General features: G+C 45.1%; 1 protein-coding gene and 1 pseudogene across 1 annotated transcript; one reads left to right on the forward strand and one right to left on the reverse strand.

Annotated features, from left to right (window-relative positions):
* Nucleotides 1-3,956: 3,956 nt before the first annotated feature.
* Nucleotides 3,957-4,293, reverse strand: LOC139356763 (large ribosomal subunit protein eL33 pseudogene; annotated as a pseudogene).
* An 11,248-nt stretch (nucleotides 4,294-15,541) lies between these two features.
* On the forward strand, nucleotides 15,542-22,856 carry LOC105492864 (BCDIN3 domain containing RNA methyltransferase). Its single transcript, XM_011760164.3, has 2 exons — nucleotides 15,542-15,797; nucleotides 19,909-22,856. Exons 1-2 carry the CDS (start codon nucleotides 15,555-15,557, stop codon nucleotides 20,536-20,538), a joined length of 873 nt encoding a protein of 290 aa, XP_011758466.1. The 5' UTR covers nucleotides 15,542-15,554; the 3' UTR covers nucleotides 20,539-22,856.
* Nucleotides 22,857-24,384: the final 1,528 nt, after the last annotated feature.

Consider the following 24,384-nt stretch of genomic DNA (forward strand, 5'->3'; position numbering starts at 1 on the left):
AACGATGGTTGCATCTCTTGGACACAGTGTACCCCCTCCCGAGCCCTCCCTGAGCCGTTCTCCTGAGTCCCTGATGGCAGACAGCTCCAGGGACACAGCCCGGCTGCCATACCCCAGACACTCCTGTTGTCCACTGGCCTCAGCTCCTGTAAGTTCACCAGTGTCCGTGCCTGTTCCCTTCCCTGGCCTCACCTTCCTGGGGTCTGTGACTGACTGGAGATAAAAATAAAAGCAATTCTGACACCTGAATCGTTTCCTTCATCTGCTGTATGCTAGTTGCCTTAGAGGGTCGTGGAGTCTGTGTGGGTCTAACCTGGACCTGTGTGAGAGCCTTCTCACCAGAGCTGCTGAGTTTGAAGTAAATCTCCACGTTTATTTTCATGGGAACAGAGTTAAATTGGTTCTTCTGCTCAATAAACCCTTTACGGAGGATCTCAGGATCCCAGAGTTGGAAGCAATCCCAGAGACTCCTCCGGACCGGGGGCTCACCCCTTTCTGTGGAAGCCTGTCCATTTGTGGGCCTTTCTGGTAGAAGGGTCTTTCTTATTCTGAGCCAAAATCTGCTTCCTAAAGGGTACACAGAAGGAAGGAATGCCTGCGTTGCACCTGGACAGACTCTGCAAAGTGGCAGCTTTAAAACCTCAGAACCTTGGCTGGGCACAGTGGCTCACGCCTGTAATCCCAGCACTTTAGGAGGCTGAGGTGGGTGGATCACCTGAGGTCAGGAGTTCGAGACCAGCCTGGCCAACATGGTGAAACCCCGTCTCTACTAAAAACACAAAAATTAGCCGGGCGTGGTGGCGCACACCTGTAATCCCAGCTACTCAGGAGGCTGAGGCAGGAGAATCGCTTGAACCCGGGAGGCGGAGGTTGCAGTGAGCGGAGATCGCACCACTTCACTCCAGCCTGGGTGACAGAGTGAGACTCCGTCTCAAAGAAACAAAACAAAACAAAAACCCTATAGAACCAGAGCTCCTTGAAGGCAGAGTTATGGCTCACAGTCTTAGTAAACAACAGCGAGTGGAGGAATGCATGGGTGAATGTGTCTCCTCCAACCCTCTTATTTTACCTGAGAGGAAACTAAAGAGCAGAGGGTGCAGCGACTTGTCCAAGTTTACACACAAATTAGTGACTGGGAGTGGGGTCAGGAGGCACATGGGCTAATGATCACCCCACAAGCTCCTGTGGGGAACGTGGGGCCGGGGTGCTGTGTGGGAGGGGAGGGAACGCCATCACACTGGAGCCATGGGGGACGTTATCCTTGTCTCTGACAAGGTTAGGGCACAGATTCAGTTGGAGCAGGGAAAGTGGCTGGGGCAAGAGTTAGGGGACTCTGAGGAGAGAAAAGTGACTTTTATTAAGCACTCACTGTATACAAAGCACTTCCGCAGACGGTGAGAGAGAGGGGAGGGAGAAGATACCAACGGTGGTGCAAGAGAGAAACCAGGCACTGCGGCTCAAGACCGTGCAGTCGTGGGTCCTGAGAAGATGCAGCCCCGAGGGGGAAGCAGTGCTGAGCCGTGGCACCAGGGAAAGGGAAAATCCCTGGATCAGGCCTCAAAGTGTGCAAAACATAGAGGGGCAGGGGCCGGTGTGACGGAAGAGCTGGGTGGTCTAGGTTGGGGTACACGCTGGGCCCCCTTGACACCCCCTGCCTCCAGATCCCTTCTGCCTCACCACCCATTCCTACCTGGACTGCCTGTTAGCTTTCCTAGGACTGCCGTACAAATTGCAACAAACTGGGTGGCTCAAAACAACAGTGATTCATTCCACCACAGTTGTGGAGGCTGGAAGCCTGAAATCAAGGTGTCAGCAGGGTGGGTTCCTGCTGGAGGCTCTGAGGGAGGGCCTGTGGCAAGCTCTCTCCAAGTCTCTGGCAGCTGCAGGCGATCTGCAGTGTTGCTTGGCAGTGGCACCTCCAGTCTTTGCCTCCATCTTCACATGGCCCTCTCCTCTGTGTCTCTGTGTCTTGAAATTCCCTCTCCTTCCTCCTAGAAGGATACCTGTCTCTGGATTTAAGGCTCACCATTAATCTAGGATGATCTCTTCTTAAGATCTTTATTTGGGAAAAGATCCTATTTCCAAAAAGGTCACATTCACAGGTTCAGAACTTGGGCATATCTCTCTTGAGGGGGCCACTATTCAACCCTTTACACCATTCATTCTCTTCTGGCTGCTACTGCCCCATGGTGGCCTCTGTATGTATCCCCCACTCATGGGACAGTCTTCACATACAATACCCAGCCTCCAGTGAGACTGGAGAAGTTCCAGAGCTGAGCAACCTCATCCAGCTCACTTACACCATCTGTCTTTACTCGAGTCTGGCTACTCCCAGCAAACCTGTTTGCCCTTACAGATTTTGTGTGTGTGTGTGTGTGTGTGTGTGTGTATGTGTGTGTGTGTGCGCATGCATAGATGGCTAAGATGCTTTCTTCCCAGCTTCTCATCCTCCACTCCTCTCCACACTCTCTGCTTGCTTTATCTGGGAAAACCCTGCCAAAAGGAGTCAGCCTTGCCTGTCCTGCATCACTGCTGTACCCCTCTGTTGGCTTCTTTTTCTCCTGAGCCACCATGTAAGAAGTCCAATTTCCCGAGGCCGCCATGCCAGAGAGGCCATGTGTAGTGCTCCAGCCAAGAGACCCAGCTGAGCCAGCCTCCCAGCCACGCCCGCCAGGCTGGCAGCTATAGGCAGGAAGAACCATCTTGGAAGTGAATTCTCCAACTTCAGTTGTTCCAGCTCCTGTGCACCGAGTCTTCCTGGTTGAGGTCCAAGACCTCATGGAGCATTGAAAATCCATCTCCTCCATGCCCTGTCCGAATTCCTAATCCACAGAATCCATGAGAATAATAAAATAGTTGTGGTTTTTATTTATTTATTTATTTATTTATTTATTTATTTTTTTTTTTTTGAGACGGAGTCTCACGCTGTTGCCCAGGCTGGAGTGCAGTGGCGCGATCTCGGCTCACTGCAAGCTCCGCCTCCCGGGTTCCCGCCATTCTCCTGCCTCAGCCTCCTGAGTAGCTGGGACTACAGGCGCCCGCCACCGCGCCCGGCTAATTTTTTTTTGTATTTTTTTTAGTAGAGACGGGGTTTCACTGTGGTCTCGATCTCCTGACCTTGTGATCCACCCGCCTCGGCCTCCCAAAGTGCTGGGATTACAGGCTTGAGCCACCGCGCCCGGCAATAGTTGTGGTTTTATGCCACTAAGCTTGAAGTCATTTGCTGTGCAGCAACAGACACCTGGGACAGGATTTGGTACCTGGAAGCGAGGCACTGCCATAGCAGAACCTAACGTGTGTGGGAGGCGCCTGACAGCCTCAGTGAGACTGCGCGGGAAAGCCGGCAGGGCCTTGAGGAGACTGCGGGCGAAGGCTCAAGGGAAAGTTCAGGGAAACACTATTGGAATCTGGAGGAACAGAGACTCTGATGTAGTGGTGGACAGTGGACTGAAACTTTCATCTGTACTAATGTGAAAAATAAAAAAGGTCTAATTAACTGATGACTCTGGCTAGGATTTTCAGGCAGAGTGTTGGAAGTTATGTTTGACTTTTTCGAGCCTTGCATCCTAAGATACAGATAGTGAGAGAAAAGCTAAAGAAAGAATTATTCTGTTTTTTAGGCAGAATTTGGAGGAGATATAAAAAGCCCAGGATAATCTTTCCAGCCAAGCAAGAATTGTCAAAGTAATAAAAAAGCCTCGGGGCAAAGATCAACTCCAGAGCACTGTCAGGAACACACCGTCTCTGGGTAAACATGAAGCCAAAGCTGTGACTGTAAAAGCAGAGTCATTAAGCATCAGAAAGACCTAAGCGGGTGCCTCAGAATCCTTCAGACAGGCAGAAGTAGTCCTAAGGATCCTACAGGCATTTGTTGCAGACCTACTCTGTTAACAGTAGGACTTCTAAGGATATTTTCCCCCCACAAATCCACTTTTATTTATTGACTTTTCATCAGTTTAAACCCTTGAGGGGTACAGCATCACTCAGATTCTGTGTCCAGTGGGCTTGGGAGGAAGATTGCTTTGGAATTGGGCATGAACCTTGCCACTGTTTCTGTAGGCCGGAGTTACCTTTCCCCAGATTATTCTGGTTTTGTTTGGTTTGCCACCAGGAGTCACTGTGGTGTCCTTTGCTTTGTATACAGAAGCACATCTCTTGCCCAAATAGAATTCTGTTTCATCTCAGGCATAAACCACCTTCAATTTTAAGAAGAACTGCTGTGTGCTCCCTTTGGTTCCAGAGACTCTGCTTATAGCCAGCAAAAATGGCCTTGGACCACAGCCTTCCAGACATATTTCCTTTTAGAAGTCCTATTCCCAGCAGGCCTCCACAGGATCCAAGATGGCAGGAAGAGAAAGATCTTCTAAGGATCTTAAGGATATTATTCCTCCACAGCCTCACGGGGTACCCAAGATAGAGAAGGCCTTATCTTAAAGAGACTTATCAGTGTGATTTTTGTCTAAAGGAATAATCCTCCAGTAAGATTCATAGAGACCGAGCGCAGTGGCTCACGCCTGTAATCCCAGCACTTTCAGAAGCTGAGACAGGAGGATCACCTGAGGTCAGGAGTTTGAGACCAGCCTGGCCAACATGGCGAGACCCTGTCTCTACTAAAAAATACAAAAATTATGCAGGCTTGGTGGCACATGCCCATAATCCCAGCTACTCAGGAGGCTGAGGCAGGAGAATCGCTTGAACCCAGGAGGCAGAGGTTGCAGTGAGCTGAGATCACGCCATTGCACTCCAGCCTGGGTGACAGAGCAAGACCCTATCTCAAAAAACAAAAAACTTAGCAGCCACTAAAAATGATGACATTGGTAAATATTTACATACAGAATCACAGGACTGAGTAATATTAAATTAGCAAATTATGAAGCATTAATGTTGAGTATAATCCTATTTTTTATTTTTAAAAATATATTTGATGGCTCTTCCTTATAGTAAAATGCCAACTAGTAAATGAAGAAGCAATGATAGAAAAATCACCATTTTGCAATACAGTAATGATTCAGTCAAGAATCATCAGTGAATGTTAAAACTTTTAGGTGCAAGTTTGATAGGAAACGGAATATTGATATAGTTTAAACTTACCTCCACACAGAATTTTTTCTTTGTGTGAATGTTTTTTGTTATTATTTTTGTTTTTTTGAGACTCAGTCTCGCTCTGTTGCCCAGGCTGGAGTGCCCTGGCACGACCTCGGCTCACTGCAACCTCCACCTCCCGGGTTCAAGCAATTCTCCCATCTCAACCTCCCGAATAGCTGGGACTACAGGCATCCGCCACCAAGCCCAGTTAATTTTTGTGTTTTTAGTAGAGATGAGATTTCACGATGATGGTTAGGCTGGTATCAAACTCCTGACCTCAGGTGATCCACTTGCCTCGGCCTCCCAAAGTGCTGGGATTACAGGTGTGAGCCACCATGCCCGGCCTTTCTTTGTGTTTAAACAGCTTTATTGAGATATAATCCAAACTTACCATTTAAAATGTGCAATTCAATGTTTTCTTAGTATATTCAAAGGGCTGTGCAGCTATCAGCACAATCTAATTTTAGAATGCTTTTGTCTCTCTCTCCCATTAGTATTAGTCCCTATTCCCTTCCTTCCCCTATGCCCTGGCAACCACAAATCTACTTTCTGTTTCTAGAAATGTACCTATTTTGAACACTTCACATAAATGGAATCATACAATAAAGTCTTCCGTAACTGGCTTCTTTCACTTAGCATAATGTTTTCCAGTGTTCTCTAAGTTGTAGCATTTATTAGTAGTTCATTCCGTTTTCTTTTTGGAGATAAGGTTTCACTCTGTCGCCCAGGTTGGAGTGCAGTGGCGCAGTCTCAGCTCACTGCAACCTCCACCTCCTGGGCTCAAGCAATCCTCCTGCCTCAGCCTCCTGAGCACCTGGGACTACAAGTGCACACCACCGTGCCCAGCTAATTTTTGTTTTTGTTTTTGTTTTGAGACAGGGTCTGGCTCTGTCACTCAGGCTGGAGTGCAGTGGCACAATCTTCACTCACTGCAACCTCCACCTCCTGAGCTCAAGCCATTCTTCCGCTTCAGCCTCTTGGGTAGCTGGGACTACAGGCATGCACCACCATGCCCAGCTAATTTTTGTGTTTTTTGTAGAGACAGAGTTTTGCCATGTTGTTCGGGCTGGTCTTGAACTCCGGGACTCAAGCGATCTGCCCGCCTCAGCCTCTCAGAGTGCTGGGATTATAGGCATCTGCCACTGCAACCAGCCTAATTTTTGTATTTTGTATTTTTATTTTTTTGTAGAGTCGGGGTTTCACCATGTTACCCAGGCTGTTCTCGAACTCCTGGACTCAAGCAATCCACCCACCTCCGTCTCTCAAAGTGCTGGGATTACAGATGTGAGCCACTGTGCCTGGCCACTTTATTCCTTTTTATTGCCAAATAATATTCTATTGTATGGATATACGACATTTTATGTATCCATTCGTCAATCGATGGACATTTGTTTTCACTTGTCTATATGAGTAATACTGCTATAAACATTCCTGATTTTTGTGGGGATGTGTTTTCAGTTCTTTCGGGTGTATACTAGGAGAAGCATTGCTGTGTCATAGGTACCTATGTTTAACTTTTTGAGGAACTGCCAGGTTGTTTTTCGAAGGTGCTGCACCATTTTATATCCCATCAGCAATGGATGAGAGTTCCAATTTCCCCACATCCTTGCCAATTTGTTGATGTCTGTCTTTTAAATTGTAGCCCTATTTGTGGATGTGAATTGGTACCTCATTATGGTTTGGGTTTGCATTCCCTAATGAGTAGTGATGTTTAGTATCTTTTCATGTGCACAGATTGCTTTTTGTTCACAGGTTACTTTTAAATTACAAAGGAGAGGTCTGGCACAGTGGCTCACACCTGTAATCCCAGCACTTTGGAAGACTGAAATCCAGGAATTCAAGACCAGCCTAGGCAACATGGCGAAACCCTGTCTCTATTAAAAATACAAAAATTAGCTGAGTAGCACGTGCCTGTAGTCCCAGCTACTTGGGAGGCTGAGATGGGAGGATTATTGGAGCCTGGGAGGCAGAAGTTGCAGTGAGCCGAGATTGTGCCACTTCACTCCAGCCTGGGTAGAATGAGACCCTGTCTAAAAAAAAAGTTACAAAGGAAAAAATGGTAACACTACAGTAGAGAAAACTGTTAGGTTCCAACTTAATCATAAATCACAAATAATGACACAAATTGACACTATGTGTTTTCTCATATGATGTGCTGAGAAGGACAAAAATATACTTTATAACACTTCTGCCAAAAAAATGCAAAGCCAGCTGGCAGGATGTCTCACATCTGTAATCCTAGCACTTTGGGAGGCCAAAGCAGGAGGATTGCTTGAGCCCAGGCAGTGAAGGCTGCAGTGAGCCAAGTCTATGCCACTGCACTCCAGCCTGGGTGACAGAGTGAGACTAAAAAGGAAAAAAAAAAAAAGAAAGAAAGAAAGAAAAGAAAAGCAGCAGCAAAGCCTGAGTCTTATCATGAAGAAATATTAGACAAAACCAAATTGAGGGTGGGTGCAGTGGCTCACACCTGTAATACCAGCATTTTGGGAGGCTGAGACCGGTGGATCACTTGAGGTCAGGAGCTCGAGGTCAGGAGCTCGAGACCAGCCTGGTCAACATGGTGAAACCCCATCTCTACTAAAAATACAAAAATTAGCTGGGCATGGTGGCGCGCACCTGCAGTCCCAGCTCCTTGGGAGGTTGAAACATGAGAATTGCTTGAACCCGGGAGGCGGAGGTTGCAGTGAGCTGAGATCACACCACTGGGCAACAAAGCAAGACTCTGTCTCAAAAAAAAAACAACCAATAACAAGAAAAAAAACCAAACTGAAGGATATTCGGCAAACTAAATGGCCTGTATTCCTCAAAAATGTTCTGAAATGTAGGTTTCTGATGGCACCTCCAAAGGAGGCTATCCTCACAGTTGTAATATTTGAGTGAGTAATATTAAAACTACTTAATTAGTTTAATGTTGACTAAATATATATATGCACACATATTTTATGTTTATTTATGAATAGAGAAAACCTCTAGATGGATATATATTAAAGTGTTAGTTAGGCAAAGCTATCCTGAGCAAAAAACAAAACTGGAGGAATCACATTATCTGACTTCAAATTATACTACAGAGCCACTATAGTAACCAAAACAGCATGGTACTGGCATAAAAACAGATACATAGACCAATGGAACAGAAAAGAAAACCCAGAAATAAATCCATACATCTACAGTGAACTCATTTTCAACAAAGTTGCCTAGAACATACATTAGGGAATGGACATTCTCTTCAATAAATGGTGCTGGGAAACTGGATATCTATATGCAGAACAATGAAATGGCCTCCATCTCTCACCATATACAAAAATCAAATCAAAATTGATTGAAGTCTTAAATCTAAGACTCAAACTATGAAACTACTAAAAGAAAACATTGGGGAAACCCCCCAGCACATTGGGCTGGGCAAAGATTTCTTGAGTAATACCCCACAAGCACAGGCAACCAAAGCAAAAATGGGAAAAATGGGATCACATCAAGTTAAAAAGCTTCTGCACAGCAAATGAACAATGACCAAAGTGAAGAGACAACCCACAGAATGGGAGAAAAAAATAGTTGCAGACTATCCATCTGACAAGGGATTAATAACCAGAATATATAAGGAGCTCAAATAACTCAATAGGAAAAAAATCTAGTAATCCAATTAAAAATGGACAAAAGATCTGAATAGACATTTCTCAAAAGAAAACATACAATGGCAAACAGGTATATGAAAAGGCGCTCAACATCATTGATCACCAGAGACACACAAATCAAAAACTACAATGAGATATCATCTCATCCTAGTTAAAATGGCTTTCATCCGAAAGATAGGCAATAACACATGCTGGCGAGGATGTGGAGAAAAGGGAACCCTCATACTCTGTGGATGGGAATGTAAATTACTACAACCACTATGGAGAACAGTCTGGAGGGTCCTCAAAAAACTAAAAATAGAGGTACCATATGATTCACCAATCCCACTACTAGGTATATACCCAAAAGAAAGGATATCATTATATCAAAGAGGTATCTGCACTCCCATGTTTATTGCAGCACTTTTCACAATAGCCAAGATTTGGGGCCGGGTGCAGTGGCTCACGCCTGTAATCCCAGCACTTTGGGAGGCCAAAGCAGGCTAATCACCTGAGGTCGGGAGTTCCAGACCAGCCTGACCAACATGGTGAAACCCCATCTCTACTAAAATACAAAAAATTAGCCAGGCATGGTGATGCGTGCCTGTAGTCCCAGCTACTCGAGAGGTTGAACCAGGAGAATCGCTTGAACTCAGGAGGTGGAGGCAATGAGCCAAGATCGGACCACTGCACTCCCACCTGGCGACAAAGCAAAGCAAGACTCTGTCTAAAAAAAAAAAAAAGATTTGGAAGCCAAGTAAATGTTCATCAACAGATGAATGGATAAAGAAAATGTGGTACATATACACAATGGAGTACCATTCAGCCGTAAAAAAGAATGAGATCCTGTCATTTGCAGCAACATGGATGGAACTGGAGGTTATTATGTTAAGGGAAATAAGCCAAGCACAGAAAGACAAACTTTGCATGTTCTCACTTATTTCTGGGAGCTGAAAATTAAAACAATTGAACTCATAGAGATATAGAGTAGAAGGATGATTATGAGAGGCTGGGAAGGGTAGTGGGGAATGTGGAAATGGGGATGGTACTCATTAGTACAAAAATATAGTTAGAATGACCAAGGTCTAGTATTTGATAGCACCACAGGGTGACTGTAGTCGACAACAATTTATTGTACACTTACAAATAATTTAAACAATAATTTATTGTACATTTAAAAATAACTAAAATTGGATTGTTTGAAATACAAAGGATGAATGCTTAAATTGATGGATACTCCATTTACTCTGATGTGATCATTATAGCCTGTATCAAAATATCTCATGTACCCCAGAAATACATTCACCTACTATGTACCTACAAATTTTTTGAAATTTTAAGGTTAATTATTATCTCCAGAGGTTGGGTAAGAATGGGTCTTTTCTTGTAGCTTATCTAGGTTTACTAATTTTTCTATACTGAAAGAATTCTATAACTTGGGTATTAAAATATACTGTAAAGAGAAACTCAAAAAATAAACAGATATAAAGGAAAGGAGGGAAGGAAGAAAGAAGGAGGGAAGGATGATGGCAGGAATACAGGTAATTAGTGATACTCACCATGTATCAACTACTTGAGACATCAGATGTCCTTTCCTGAGAATTATTTTTCTTCCCTTAGTAAAACTGTGCATTACTGAGAACCTGTTCCTTCTTTATGTGTAAAGAGCCTCCACCCATTAAGGTAGCATTCCTTTAGCTGCCCGGCATCGTGCCAGATGCTGGGGATACAAAGGCTAGATGTGGTCACTCTTTTCCATGAGTTCACAGTAAATCAAACATTGCAGTATTGTGTGACAAATGCAGTAACAGACATTCATGTAGATAGAGGAAGGAAAATATTCACTCTCTTTGAAGGAGAGTAGCTGGTGAAGTCTTCACAAAAGAGGACACACATAAGCTGGGTCTTGAGGAAAGTGGGAGTTGTGCATGGAGGGTAGATTCCAGGCACAGGGAACAGTACATGTGAGGACACGGAGTTCCCACCCAGCACACTCAGGGCACTGTGAGTGGTTCAGTATGGCTGGAACAGAGATGTTGGGATGGGGTGGGGAGTGCAGGGGAAGATGAAGGAATAGACAGGAAGTCAGTCTCAGAGGAGTTTTTGAGTCCTCTGAGGCCTCACTGCTCAAAGAGAGTGCATTACCTGTGTGCTTGTCAGAAATGCAGACCCTCAGGCCCACCACAGGCCTTCTGAATCAGAATCTACACATATTTAGTTATTTAGAGACAGGGTCTCACTCTATTGCCCAGGCTGAAGTGCAGTGGTGTAATCATGGCCCAGGTGATCCTCCCACCTCAGCCTCCTGAGTAGCTAGGAATACAGGCATGCACCTCCATGCTTGGCTAATTTTTAAAATTTTTTGTGGAGACAGGGTCTCACTATGTTGCCCAGGCTGGTCTTGAATTCTTGGATTCAAGGGGTCCTCCTGCCTCAGCTTCCTAAAGTGCTGGGATTACAGGCATGAGCCTCCATGCCCAGCCAGAATCTACATTTTAGGCCGGGTGCAGTGGCTCATGCCTGTAATCCCAGCACTTTGGAATGCCAAGGCAAGTGAATCACCTGCGGTCAGGAGTTTGAGATCAGCCTGACCAACAAGGAGAAACCCTGTCTCTACTAAAATTAGTCGGGTGTGGTGGTGCATGCCTGTAATCCCAGCTACTCGGGAGGCTGAGGCAAGAGAATTGCTTGAACTCGGGAGGCAGAGGTTGTGGTGAGCCAAGATCATGCCATTGCACTCCAGCCTAGGCAACAAGAGCGAAACTCTGTCTCAAACAACAAAAACAACAAACCAGAATCTACATTTTAATAAGAGGTTCAGGTGATTCTTTTGTGCATTCAAGTTCAAGAAGCTCTGCTCTGATTTAACACCTTCAAACTTTATTGTGTGGGCACTGGGGAGCCTTTGGGGGCTTTCAGCAGGGGCAGGACACAGTTGTTCGGTCCACCTTCCTTGGTGTCTGCAGCAGGGTTTGGTTCTTCATATCCTCTTCCCAGTCCTCTCCTTCCCTGTTTCTTCATCAGCCCCTCTGCCACCACTAACCCCAAACACTCCAGTCCTCCATCCACTACCTGTCTTCACAGACTTACTCAGCCTCACTGCCCTGAACACACCTGGTATAATTCTTGAGTGCAAGGAATCCCTTGGGTTTGAACAATGATAAATGAAAATGTAAGATTCCATGATTCTATGAAATGCTTTGCACAGCAGGGTGACCTTGTGGAATTCATTATGCCCAAGCAGTGGCACATGCTGAAAACATAAGTAGGCTCAAAAAACATAGAGAAAGATTCACAGATGTAAGTCCATGGTGAGTTAAGAAGGGAAACAGGATGCAGAGATGTGGTTCCTAACCTTTTCTTGGTAATAACCTGTATTGGTTTCTGACTATAAAACTAATATATGTGCATTAGAAAGCTGGAAATACATTAGTTTGAACAAGAAAACAAAAGGTCAGTCAGAGAAAAAATCAGAAGGGATTAAAAACAAAGAGAAGGAAATCAAGGGCATGCACGCACACACACACATACACACACACACACACACACACACACACACACATTCTTCCCACCTCCTGCCACTCCTACCCTGTCCTTCTGATTTGGTTATAACTAAGATTGCAGATTGATCAATATTCAATGTTTACATTATCAAGACTATAAACCTGTTGACCACTGAACTATGTAGTATACAATGATTACTTCTCCTTCCTTGCACAACATTTTGCTTTTCTGGGAGCTGATCATTGTTGTTATATGTTCAATTGATTAGTTTTTTCATGTCCTTATTAGTAATTTCTTTCTTTCTTTCTTTCTTTCTTTTTTTTTTTTTTTTTTTTTTTTTTGAGACGAAGTTTCACTCTTGTTGCCCAGGCTGGAGTGCAAATGGCACGATCTTGGCTTACCACAACCTCCGCCTCCCGGGTTCAAGCGATTCTCCTGCCTCAACCTCCCGAGTAGCTGGGATTACAGGCATGTGCCACCATGCCTGGCTGATTTTGTATTTTTAGTAGAGACAGGGTTTCTCCATGTTGGTCAGGCTGGTCCTGACCTCAGATGATCCGCCCGCCTCAGCCTCCCAAAGTGCTGGGATTACAGACTTGAGCTACTGCCCCCAGCCTATTAGTAACTTCTTAACTCTTCCCTAAGTGGGTAAATATTCTCTGAATATATTCAGATACATTAAATGGTTTGTTGTTGTTGTTCGTTTTTTTCTTTGAGACAGGGTCTTACTCTGTCCCCCAGGCTGGAGTGCAGTGGCGCAATCCCAGCTCACTGCAACCTCCGCCTCCAAGGTTCAAGCAATTCTCGTGCCTCAACCTCCCGAGTAGCTGGGATTACAGGTGCGTGCCACGATGGCCCAGGTAATTTTTATGCTTTTAGTGGAGATGGGGTTTCGCCATGTTGACCAGGCTGGTCTCAAATTCCTGGCCTCAAGTGATCCTCCTGTCTCAGCCTACCAAAGTGCTAGGATTACAGGTGTGAGCCACTGCACCCAGCCCATTAAATGTTTTATCAATTTCATCTTGTTGATGCCATCTTCTCTCTTGGAATCTTCTGACTGCTGTAGCCTGCATTGGTCACTCTGAAGATCTGCTGCCCAGCTGCTGTTCAATAACCTTCCATCTCCATCCTGGGGATTTCCTTCAACTCTCCTCTGTTAAAAACCTGCTTTCTAGGTTCCATACACTCATACACTTTCAATTCTGGTTTTTCTACCTCATTTTGGTGGAAGATTTTCTCCAGTAGCTTCCTGAGAAAGAGCTCATAGAAGACAATGCGTTTGGTTTCTTGCATGTCTGGAAATGCCTTCATTCTGTCTTCACACTAAATTAATCATTTGGCTGTGTATAGAAGGGAAAATTAGAAATCATTTTCCTTCAGAACATTCAAGGCATTGTTCCATTGCCTTCCAGCTGTCACTGTGACTGGTGAGAGAGCCACTGCTGTCGTGATTCCTGATCCTTTGTATGAAATCTGTCTTTTTGTTTTTCATCTTTCTGAAAACATGTAGGAGGATTTCCTCTCTGTCCTCAGTGTTGTGAAAACTCACCATGTTTTGTCATTTGTGAAACTATTTTCATCCATTATACTTGACACTTGATGGGCCCTTCAGTTCTAGGAAATTTTACTGAATTGCTTCCTTGATAGTAGTTCCTTGATGGATAATTAGATAGTTCTCTCTGCTTTCCCTTTCTGGAACTCTTATGTGAGACCTCCTAGGCTGGACCTTGTCTTTTGTCTACTATTTTCCATTTTCCATCTTTTTTTGCTCTACTTTGTGGAAGATTGCCTCTAGCTTATTTTCCAACTGTTCTATGGAGTGTTTCATTTCTGCTATTATATTGTTAATTTTCAAGAGGGTTTTTTGTGCATTAAATGTTCCTTTTTTCCAATATTTTGTTATGAAAGTTTCCAAACACATAGACAAGTTGAAATAATTTTATGGCAAACACCCATATAACTATCACCTGACTTGAACCTGGGAGGCAAAGGTTGCAGTGAGCCGAGATCGTGCCATTGCACTCCAGCCCGGGCAACGGTGTGAGACTCTGTCTCAAAAAAAGGAAAAAAGAAAAAGAAAATAGAAAGTAAAAACTGAGAGGAAAACAGTGCTTATTTTAACTCCTGACGGCACTGTTTGCAGGAGTCATGCTTCAGTGCCTTGTAAGAAGTTTACCAAACTGCCAGCCTCATGGAGCAGGAGACCTCTTTAAGATGGGTGGGCCAGGTGCAGGGGTGGGGGTGGGAGTTCCTGCACAACTCTGTTGATGCTTGGTTGATCCTGACGGATATTCTGGGCCATGCTGGCTTTTGACTGGAACCTGCTACCTAGGTTGACCCTTCAGTTCCTCTCCTTATCAGCTCTGTTATTTCCAATCTCTAGCTCACATCTTGCCCAACTCCATTCCACTGTCTGTTTCAGTTTGCATCCTTTCTCCCTTCCATTTAAATTTTCCCCAAACAGATCTGGCCTTAGTCACCTACTTGTATCCTCTATTGAGTTTTCATTCAACAACATTTGTTGAGCTTCTTTGTGCCAGGCCCATGGTAAGTACAGGAGACTCAAGGTTGAGAATAACACAGCATTGCAAGTACATCCTCTGGATCCAAACTACCTGGGTTCGAATCCTAGTACCATCATTTCTAACTGTAGGATCTTGGACAAGTTACTTTGTTGTACTCCAGTGTCCTCATCTATATAAAAAGAATAATAATACGGTCATTTAATCATGGGGTTAGTGAGAGGATTGACTAAGCTTAGAAGGGTGTCTGGTGCTCCGTAAGCACTCTTTAAGTGCTGGCTCTTAAGGCGCGGTCCTGTTCCCCCTGGGGGACAGGACTGAGTCGGCCGGCTTCGCAAGTGACCTGCAGCTCCTGGCTACCCTTTCCTGAACCGGGTGGAAGTTCTTTAGTCACAGATTCACTGTATGGCCCCAGACAAGTAAGTTCTCTCCGGGTCTCACTTTTTGCATTTATAAAGAAAGGAAATCGGACTAAAATTGATTTCCAAGATCCCAACAAACTATTATCCTTGCTCTGGGTCAAGCAGCCCAAGTTTCAAACTATGTCAGTTTGGCCAAGACACTTAGCCCTCAGAGCTTGTTTCATCCCTGTAAAACGTGGATGATATTGCTAATCCCCTCCCAGTGTTGTGATGAGGGTTTAATAATACAAGGCAAGCCCCACGCGCTCGCCGGCTACAGGCACACAGCGCGAGGAAGTCGGGACAGCCTTTTTGATTCACCGCAGAATTCGATCCACCCGCCCTCGCCGTTCAGCGCACGCGCGCTGGCACCGCCCCGCCCCCGCCGATCGCAGGTTCCCGACTTCCGGTTCCGCCAGGGCCCAGAGGCGGTGATGAGGCTAATGGCGGTGCCCTCGGAACTGGATGGAGGGAGTCTTAAGGAGACCGCAGCGGAAGAGGAACCGCGAGTTCTGGAACCCGGCGCCGCCCCGTTCGGAAATTTTCCTCATTATTCTCGCTTCCACCCTCCGGAGCAACGGCTCCGCCTCCTGCCCCCGGAGCTGCTTCGACAGCTCTTTCCTCAGAGTCCCGAGAACGGGCCGATTCTGGGGCTCGACGTGGGGTGTAACTCCGGGGTGAGTGACAGGGGAGGGATTGGAGCATCCGGAACCAAGCGGTTGGTTGCCTACACATCCACTGTGGTTCTGGCCTGGGCTCACACCCATCAAAACTTCCCCAAATCGAGTATAAAGCGTGGCGTTGACCTTGCCAGTGCTGCTGATGCCTGCCCGCCAGGGTTCCACCATCTGTCTTAGGAATCTCTCTTGGAGAGGAGTCTTTGTCGACTACGTTCCCACTTCTATTTAAGGGCCAGACCCCAGGTGGGGACGGTCCCTGTATCTAGGGTGGCCTCGTCCAGCGTGCCTGGCGCTTTGGCTGGGGAGAGGGGGCTTCCAGAGACACACGTTTGGGAACATGGGGTTAGGTTTGGTTTACTGGGAGAGAAAAGCCAAGGGTGACAGAATCATGCCTGATATTGAGACTCGTGTGCTATACAGTACAGGACAGACCATAGGACCTGCATGTTTATTTCAAAAAATGTGAGTAGGCCGGGGCGGTGGCTCACGTCTATAATCCCAGCACTTTGGGAGGCCGAGGCGGGCGGATCACAAGGTCAGGAGATGGAGACCATCCTGGCTAACACAGTGAAACCCCGTCTCTACTAAAAATACAAAAAATTAGGTGACGTGGTGGCGGGCGCCTGTAGTCCCAGCTACTCGGGAGGCTGAGGCAGGTGTGAACCCAGGAGGCGGAGCCTGGAGTGAGCCGAGATGGTCCCACTGCACTCCAGCCTGGGCGACAGAGCGACACTCCATCACAAAAACAAAGCAAAACAAAAACAGTGAGTTGACAAAGTACAGTGGAGAGGATCGAGAAGCAAATAGAGCATTTTGCCCGAGGGAATGGAGAAGGGTGGCACTGCCACTCTTCTTGCTGCAAACTATTCTTAGGCATATAATGATTATAATCAAACCACATGCAAAATAAGGAAATGTCTCTCCCACACCTGTTTGTAGCCACTGGGATATCCTACACTAGCAGGCAGTCTGAACTTACCATGGCAAATGCTTCAAAAGTTAGTACCCTCTCTCTGCTCCCTCCATCACTCCAGTCCAGCATCTGGAGTGCAGGGGACAGTTTTGTTGTGTTGCTGTCCTTTCACAGAAGAGACTTTGGGGGACGATTGCAGACCTTGTGGGACTCAGTTGATAAGTAGGAGGAGGACATTTGGATACAGTCTTAAAGACTGGAATGAGGAGATGGGTTGATGTCCGGTGTCCCCTGCAAAATTTCTTCTCTGTGATGATACAGGAAGTCAGAGGGTGAAAACGGTGGAAAAGAGAGACTGAGGTTAAGGCTTGGGATTTCACGAAAGGCATTAGGAAACCACCAGAGATTTTGAAATTAAAAGTAGTATACACATGAGAGGTAAAGACATAGTTGGCAGCTAACTAGGGTAGTGGTTCCCAAACCTGGCTGTACGTTTATGGAGCTTTCTGTTTTGCACTTTTTAAAAAATGCTTTCTCTTCTGGATCTTTGTAGTCAGAAAAGGGAAAAAAAATGCTTGCGCTTGATAAAACAAAAAAATTCAAACTACAAAGGGGTAAATAGTAAAAAGTCTCTACTCCCAACCCTAAATCCTCCTTTTCCCCCACACAGTCCTGTGTGTATACCAGCATTTATGTATAAATACCCCCCTTTTAGTTTTATAAATGGTAACACACTATTAGTAGCTTTTAATTCTGAGATTATATAACCGCATTCTTTTTTTAGCAGCGTCCTAATGTTTCATTGGATAGATGTACCATAATTTATGGGTGCTTTTTTTTTTTCAATTTAAAAAACTCTTTCCCCAGCCTGGGCAACATGGCAAAACCCCATCTCTAAAAAAAGTTAGCCAGGTGTGGTGGTGGGCGTCTGTAGTCCCAGATACTTAGGGAGGCTGAGGGAGGAGGATCGCTTGAACCCAGGAGGTCAAGGCTGCAGTGGGCCTTGATTGTGCTACATACCCCAGCCTGGGTGACAAAGTGAGACCCTGTCTCAAATAGAACAACAACAAAAAACCCAAAAAACTGCTGGGCGCAGTGGCTGACGCCTGTAATCCCAACATTTTCAGAGGCTGATGCTGGTGGATTGCTTGAGCTCAGGAGTTCGAGATCAGCCTGGGCAACATGGCAAACTCTCATCCCTACCAAAAATACAAAAATTAACTGGGCATCGTGGTGTGCACCTGTGGTTCCAGCTACTCATGAGGCTGAAGTAGGAGGATCTCTAGAGCCTGGGAAGTCAAGGCTGCAGTGATCACGCCACTGCACTCTCCAGCCTGGGAAACAGAGTAAGACCCTGTCTCAAAAAAAAAAAAAAAAAGAATAAACGTCAGCACCCCACAAGTTCCCCAAAAGTTCCTCTTCCTGTTCATAAACCTCTATTCTCTACCCAGAGGTAACAACTAACCTTCTGTTGTTTCCTTGCTTTTCTTTATAGTGTACTGTTTTTCTTCCCTGAATGATGTAGTTTAATTTCACCCATTTTTGAGCTTCATGTAAGTGGATGCTTGTCATATATTTTCTATTACGGCTTGCTTTTTCTTCTCAACATTATGTATTTGTGAAAATCGTCCATGCTGTGCACCAAGCTGTGTGTCTTCATTTTTTTTTTTTTTTTTTTTTGAGATGGAGTCTCGCTCTGTCACCCAGGCTGGAGTGCAGTGGCGCGATCTCGGCTCACTGCAAGCTCCGCCTCCCGGGTTCCCGCCATTCTCCTGCCTCAGCCTCCCGAGTAGCTAGGACTACAGGCGCCCGCCACCACGCCCGGCTAATTTTTTGTATTTTTAGTAGAGACAGAGTTTCACCGTGTTAGCCAGGATGGTCTCGATCTCCTGACCTCGTGATCCATCCCCCTCGGCCTCCCAAAGTGCTGGGATTACAGGCGTGAGCCACCGCGCCCAGCCTGTGTCTTCATTTTTAACTGCTACTTAGTATTCTATCTTCATGATTATACCACATTGATTTGACTATGCCACTATCATTGGACATCTGGGTGGCTTCCATTGTGCATTTTCTTCACCTGCACAAAAGGCATAAATAAATATTTTCCTCACATGCTTGTTACACCAAGCAAATAAAGTAGTAAACAGAAAAATGCCTGGAAAATACTATGTGGAAAAACACAAATTTGAGTTAGTTATAATGGTTATAGAAATCAAAGAGGCCAGGTGCAGTGGTTCATTCCTATAGTCCCAGCACTTTGGGAGGCCAAGGCAGGTGGATCACTTGAGGTCAGTTAAAGATCAGCCTGGCCAACATGACGAAACCCGGTCTCTACTAAAAACAAAAATTAGCCAGGTGTGGTGATGTGTGCCTGTAATCCCAGCTACTTAGGAGGCTGAGGCAGGAGAATTGCTTGAACCTGGGAGGCAGAGGTTGCAGTGTACCGAGATCACGCCATTGCACTCGAGCCTGGGTGACAGAACCAGACTTTGTCTCCAAAAAAAAAAAAAGGAATTCAAAGTTAGAGAAAGGAGATGGTGACTTAAGAGTAAAAAGGTGCTAATGTGGTAAAAATCACAAATCATTAGACTTGTCTAGAAGGTTGTTAGCAGTGACTTTTAGCAATGATGGTTATAGAAGCAGAATGTCTCAGAAGGAGGTGATGAATCCTAAGACAGTAAAATTGAAGCTGTAGTGAAGGCTAAATGAGGACTTTGGAATCCAGACTTCCCCCACCACAGGTCTGAGAAGCAGGTTTTTATAAGATGGTGTTTGCTGTATTCCTCACTTCCTTCATAAGAGACACTGGTTATGCCTCTGGACCCCTTTCCTCCTCCCTGGGGTCTTGAGATACCCAGAAAAAGAGTGAGTTTATCAGCATATTACTTAAGCTGGGAAATACTGCTGTAGGCTCCTTTGCTGCATCCATTTGGCTATAACTTTGAACTACAACCCAATCTATCATCAGTGTCAGGAAAATATGGGGATGATGCATTACAGCATGTGACCCCTGGAGGGCACTGAGAGCCTATTCTGTGGAAAACTTTTTGCACAACCTCTTTAGGTTATGGTTTAGGAACCTCACATCCTGTACAGCCAGAGGTAAGTGTCATTCTCAGTGGGAGAATGATATAGATTTCTCTTCTGTTCATTGGTTGAGAACTGTAGTGACAAAGCTCTTTTGGATTCCTTTAGGATCTAAGTGTGGCTCTATACAAACACTTCCTCTCCCTACCTGACGGGGAGACCTGCTCAGATGCCTCAAGAGAACTCCGGCTCCTCTGCTGTGACATAGATCCAGTCCTGGTGAAGCGAGCCGAAAAAGAATGTCCTTTTCCTGATGCCTTGACCTTTATTACCCTGGACTTCATGAATCAAAGGAAAAGGAAGGTTCTCTTGAGCTCTTTCTTAAGCCAATTTGGACGTTCACTTTTTGACATTGGCTTCTGTATGTCAATAACCATGTGGATTCATCTGAACCACGGAGACCATGGCCTGTGGGAGTTCCTGGCCCATCTTTCCTCCCTCTGCCACTACCTCCTTGTGGAGCCCCAACCCTGGAAGTGTTACCGGGCAGCTGCAAGGCGTCTCCGAAAGCTGGGACTCCATGATTTTGACCACTTCCACTCCCTTGCCATCCGAGGTGATATGACCAATCAGATTGTGCAGATCTTGACCCAGGATCATGGCATGGAATTAATATGTTGCTTTGGCAACACCAGTTGGGACAGAAGCCTTCTGTTCTTCAGGGCAAAACAAACCATAGAGACTCATCCAATCCCTGAATCACTGATAGAAAGAGGGAAAGAAAAGAACAGATTATGATTCCAGAAGCAGTGAGATGGGAGGGCAAGAAGACCAAGAAAGAGATACTGAAAGAGTTTTATATTGAGAATTATGTTCATTCTCCTTAACTCCTTAACAATCAGGCAGCCTCAAAACCTGGCAGGAGCTTTTGGTAAAATGTCCAAGGCATATAATTCAAAGAATCGGTATCTGTTCCCCATTGTTTGGAACAAATCTTGTGGAGAATGAATCTGTGGAGTGGTGAGCTAGGGTATCTGGATTGGGATGGCCTAGGAAAAGTGGTCCTAGTTATGGGTTATGGAGGGGGCTGCTTTGGGGGATTATTTATAAAGATAAAACTAGGCTAGTCTTAAAATATATCAGTTCCTGGGCTCTCTGAATCTTACCTGGTTTCTTCAGGCTTCTGGACTTGCTAGGCCTGACTTTGGGCAAAACCTTAGTAATTCAGGTTTGGAATGTGGCTTAGGAATCTATTTTCTGCCGGGCGCGGTGGCTCAAGCCTGTAATCCCAGCACTTTGGGAGGCCGAGACGGGCGGATCACGAGGTCAGGAGATCGAGACCATCCTGGCTAACACGGTGAAACCCCGTCTCTACTAAAATGTACAAAAAACTAGCCGGGCAGGTGGCGAGCGCCCGTAGTCCCAGCTACTCGGGAGGCTGAGCCAGGAGAATGGCGTAAACCCGGGAGGCGGAGCTTGTAGTGAGCAGAGATCCGGCCACCGCACCCCAGCCTGGGTGACAGAGCGAGACTCCGTCTCAAAAAAAAAAAAAAAAAAAGAATCTATTTTCTGTTTTTTGTTTGTGCATTTTTCTATTATAGTAATATATACATAAAATTTACCATTTTAACTGTTTTTAAGTATAGTTTTTCAGAACATGTGGAAATCCCATCAAAAACTGGATTAAAAATTAAAAGATAAATAATTTTTTAAAAAGTATACAATTTTTGTGACATTAAGTACATTAACAATGAGGCATCTGTTTTTAACAGCTCCCCCAGATGATTCTGAGGCAAGCAGAGGTAGACCATACTTTGAGTGCTTATGGTTCCATTCAGCCCTCCTCTATGTATTTTTCCTGGTATGAGTTCTTCCCTGTGACTTTAACAACTACCTGCATGCTTATGGTCCCCAAATATATTGGTAGCCCTACATCCACAGTCCCAGACTAGCATTTTTCCTGTTTTGTCATTATATCCCTTAGTTCTTAGGTACATCAGATTCAACATATCTCAAAAGCAAGCTCATTACAGTATTCATTGCTTAAGCTAGAAACCTCAGTTGATTTTCTCACTTAACATTCCCCACATTTAAATGCTCACAAAGTCCAGCAGCAAATTCTATCAATTACATGTACGTTTCATTCCATCCATGTGTCCAGTGCCTGGTGGGGGGTTCCTATATTAAAGTCATCTACCTTACAATCCATTCTCTGCCTTACAGCCACAGTTTACTCATCTGTACAACTGAAATAACACCACTTTCCTTTTCCTATGCCCAAATTTCCTAAGGATGTGAAGGTATTTTGCAGAATATAGAGTGATAAAGAAAAATAAGGTGCTATTACACTGTGTGAGCATGCTGCAGACCACAACTGCACTTGTTAGACCAGAGGCTTATGAGAAAAACATCTCACCTTGTAGAAAACATGCATCTTACTATCTCGAATAACTTGTTTTTCAGGATAATGAAGTAATAAGGAGTCCAGCCTCAGTGCTACAGAACATTTTAAAGGAAGCAGTGTTGGCAGGGAGGGATATGGAGCTAATAGAAATGAGGCCAGTTTATGATGGTCTCAGTTATCACAGTAGTTACAGAGCTGAGTTTACCCACAAGATCTTAATTTAGGAACACTTTGAAACCTTGTAACCCTGCTAGGTGCTCTCTCCTCTCACTCCACCAAGGCAGTGCACAGAAACATACGTGGCGCTATGGTAGGATGAATAATGGTTCCCCAAGATGTCCACCTAATCCCTGAAATCAGTGAATGTTACCTTAGATAGCAAAAGGGGCTTTGCAAATGAGATTGAGGATCTTGAGATCGGTAGATTAACCTGGATGATCAGAATAGACCCTAAGTGCAATCATCAGTGTTCTTATAATAGGGAGGCAGAGGGAGAGCTGACCACAGTAGGAGATGTAATGACAAAAGCAAGAGGTTGGAGTGATGTGAAGAAGGGCCACAAGTCAAGGAATGCAGGTGGCTTCTAGAAGTTAGCAAAAGCAAGGAAATGTATTCTCCCCTGAAGCCTCCAGAAGGAACAGCCCTGCCAACACCTTGATTTTAGATTTCTGATCTCCAGAGCTGTAAGAGAATAAATCAGTATTTTAAACCACTAAGTTTTTTGGTGATTTCTTAGAGCAACACTACAAAACTAATACATGGACTCTGACTACAGTGAGACTGGCTTACAAAGCCAAGTGGCACCTTTCCCAGATAACTCCTTGATAACAGAAAATAACCTCAGTGACCAGAAGGATACACAGGAGCTTTGTCCAACATGGCTAATTAAGAAATACCCAGGTGCAGTGGCTCACGCCTGTCATCCCAACACTGGGAGGCTGAGGCAGGTGGATCACTTGAGCTCAGCAGTTTGAGACCAGCCTGGGCAACATGGCAAAACCCCGAATCTGCAACACACACACACACACACACACACAAATTAGCTGGGAGTGGTGGCACGCACCTGTAGTCTGGTAACTTGGGAGGCTGAGGTGCAGGATCACTTGAGCTCAGGAGGCTGAGGTTGCAGTGAGCCAAGATCATGCCACTGCACTCCAGCCTGGATAATAGAGTGATACTGTCTTAAAAAAAGAAATCCTCAATAACTAAAAGCTTTGGGAGATGCTTCAGCATCTGAACCTGACCTGTTCCCTAGTAAGAGATTGGCTGAGCAGTTACCTGACCTGTTGGGAGGAACCACTGTATTTCACGTCTGTGGCAGTTGGTTTCAAAAAGGATGTGTAATTAGTGCCCATAAAAATGAGGTCCTCAGGTCGGGTGCGGTGGCTCACATCTGTAATCCCAACACTTTGGGAGGCCAAGGCGGGAGAATCACTTGAGCCCAGGAGTTAAAGACCAGCCTGGGTAATACAATAAGACTTCATCTCTACAAAAAAATTTAAAAATTTAAAAATTAGCTGAACATGGTGGCATGCGCCTATAGTCCTAGCTACTCGGGAGGCCGAGGTGGGAGGATTGCTTGAGCCTGAAAAGCAAGGTTGCAGTGAGCCGAGATCATGCCACTGCACTCCAGCCTGAACAGCAGAGTGAGACTCTATCTCAAAAAAAAAAAAAAAAAAAGGAATGGCAGTATAAGCATATTTAGTCATATAGAAGAATCAGCCAAAAAGTTAAAATGGCTCATTGCTGGGGGTAAGAAATGCAGCAAATAATTGCCTCTGTATTATTTGATTATTAAAACATATGGACATATTACTTTTTATACAAACTAATCTTAAATGAATAATTTTTTAAAGTAGCGAGTGTTTTCTAAAATAACTCTCACTGTACCACCCATCTATCTGCCTAATTTTTCCTTCACAGCATAGCCAAAATCTTAGAAAAGCTTTTTGTTGTTGTTGTTTGTGTTTTTGTTTTGTTTTTGAGACAGTCTCACTCTATTGCACAGGCTGGAGTGCAATGGCACAATTGGCTCACTGCAACCTCCGCCTCCCAGGCTCAAGTGATTCTTCTGCCTCAGCCTCCTGAGTAGCTGGGATTACAGGCACGTGCCACTGCGCACAGCTCGTTTTTGTATTTTTAGTAGAGACCAGGTTTCACCATGTTGGCCAGGCTGGTCTTGAATTCCTGACCTCAGGTGATCCACCCACCTCGTCCTCCCCAAAGTGCTGGAATTACAG

The sequence above is a fragment of the Macaca nemestrina genome, chromosome 10 (assembly GCF_043159975.1).
Source record: "Macaca nemestrina isolate mMacNem1 chromosome 10, mMacNem.hap1, whole genome shotgun sequence".
Lineage (NCBI taxonomy): Eukaryota > Metazoa > Chordata > Mammalia > Primates > Cercopithecidae > Macaca > Macaca nemestrina.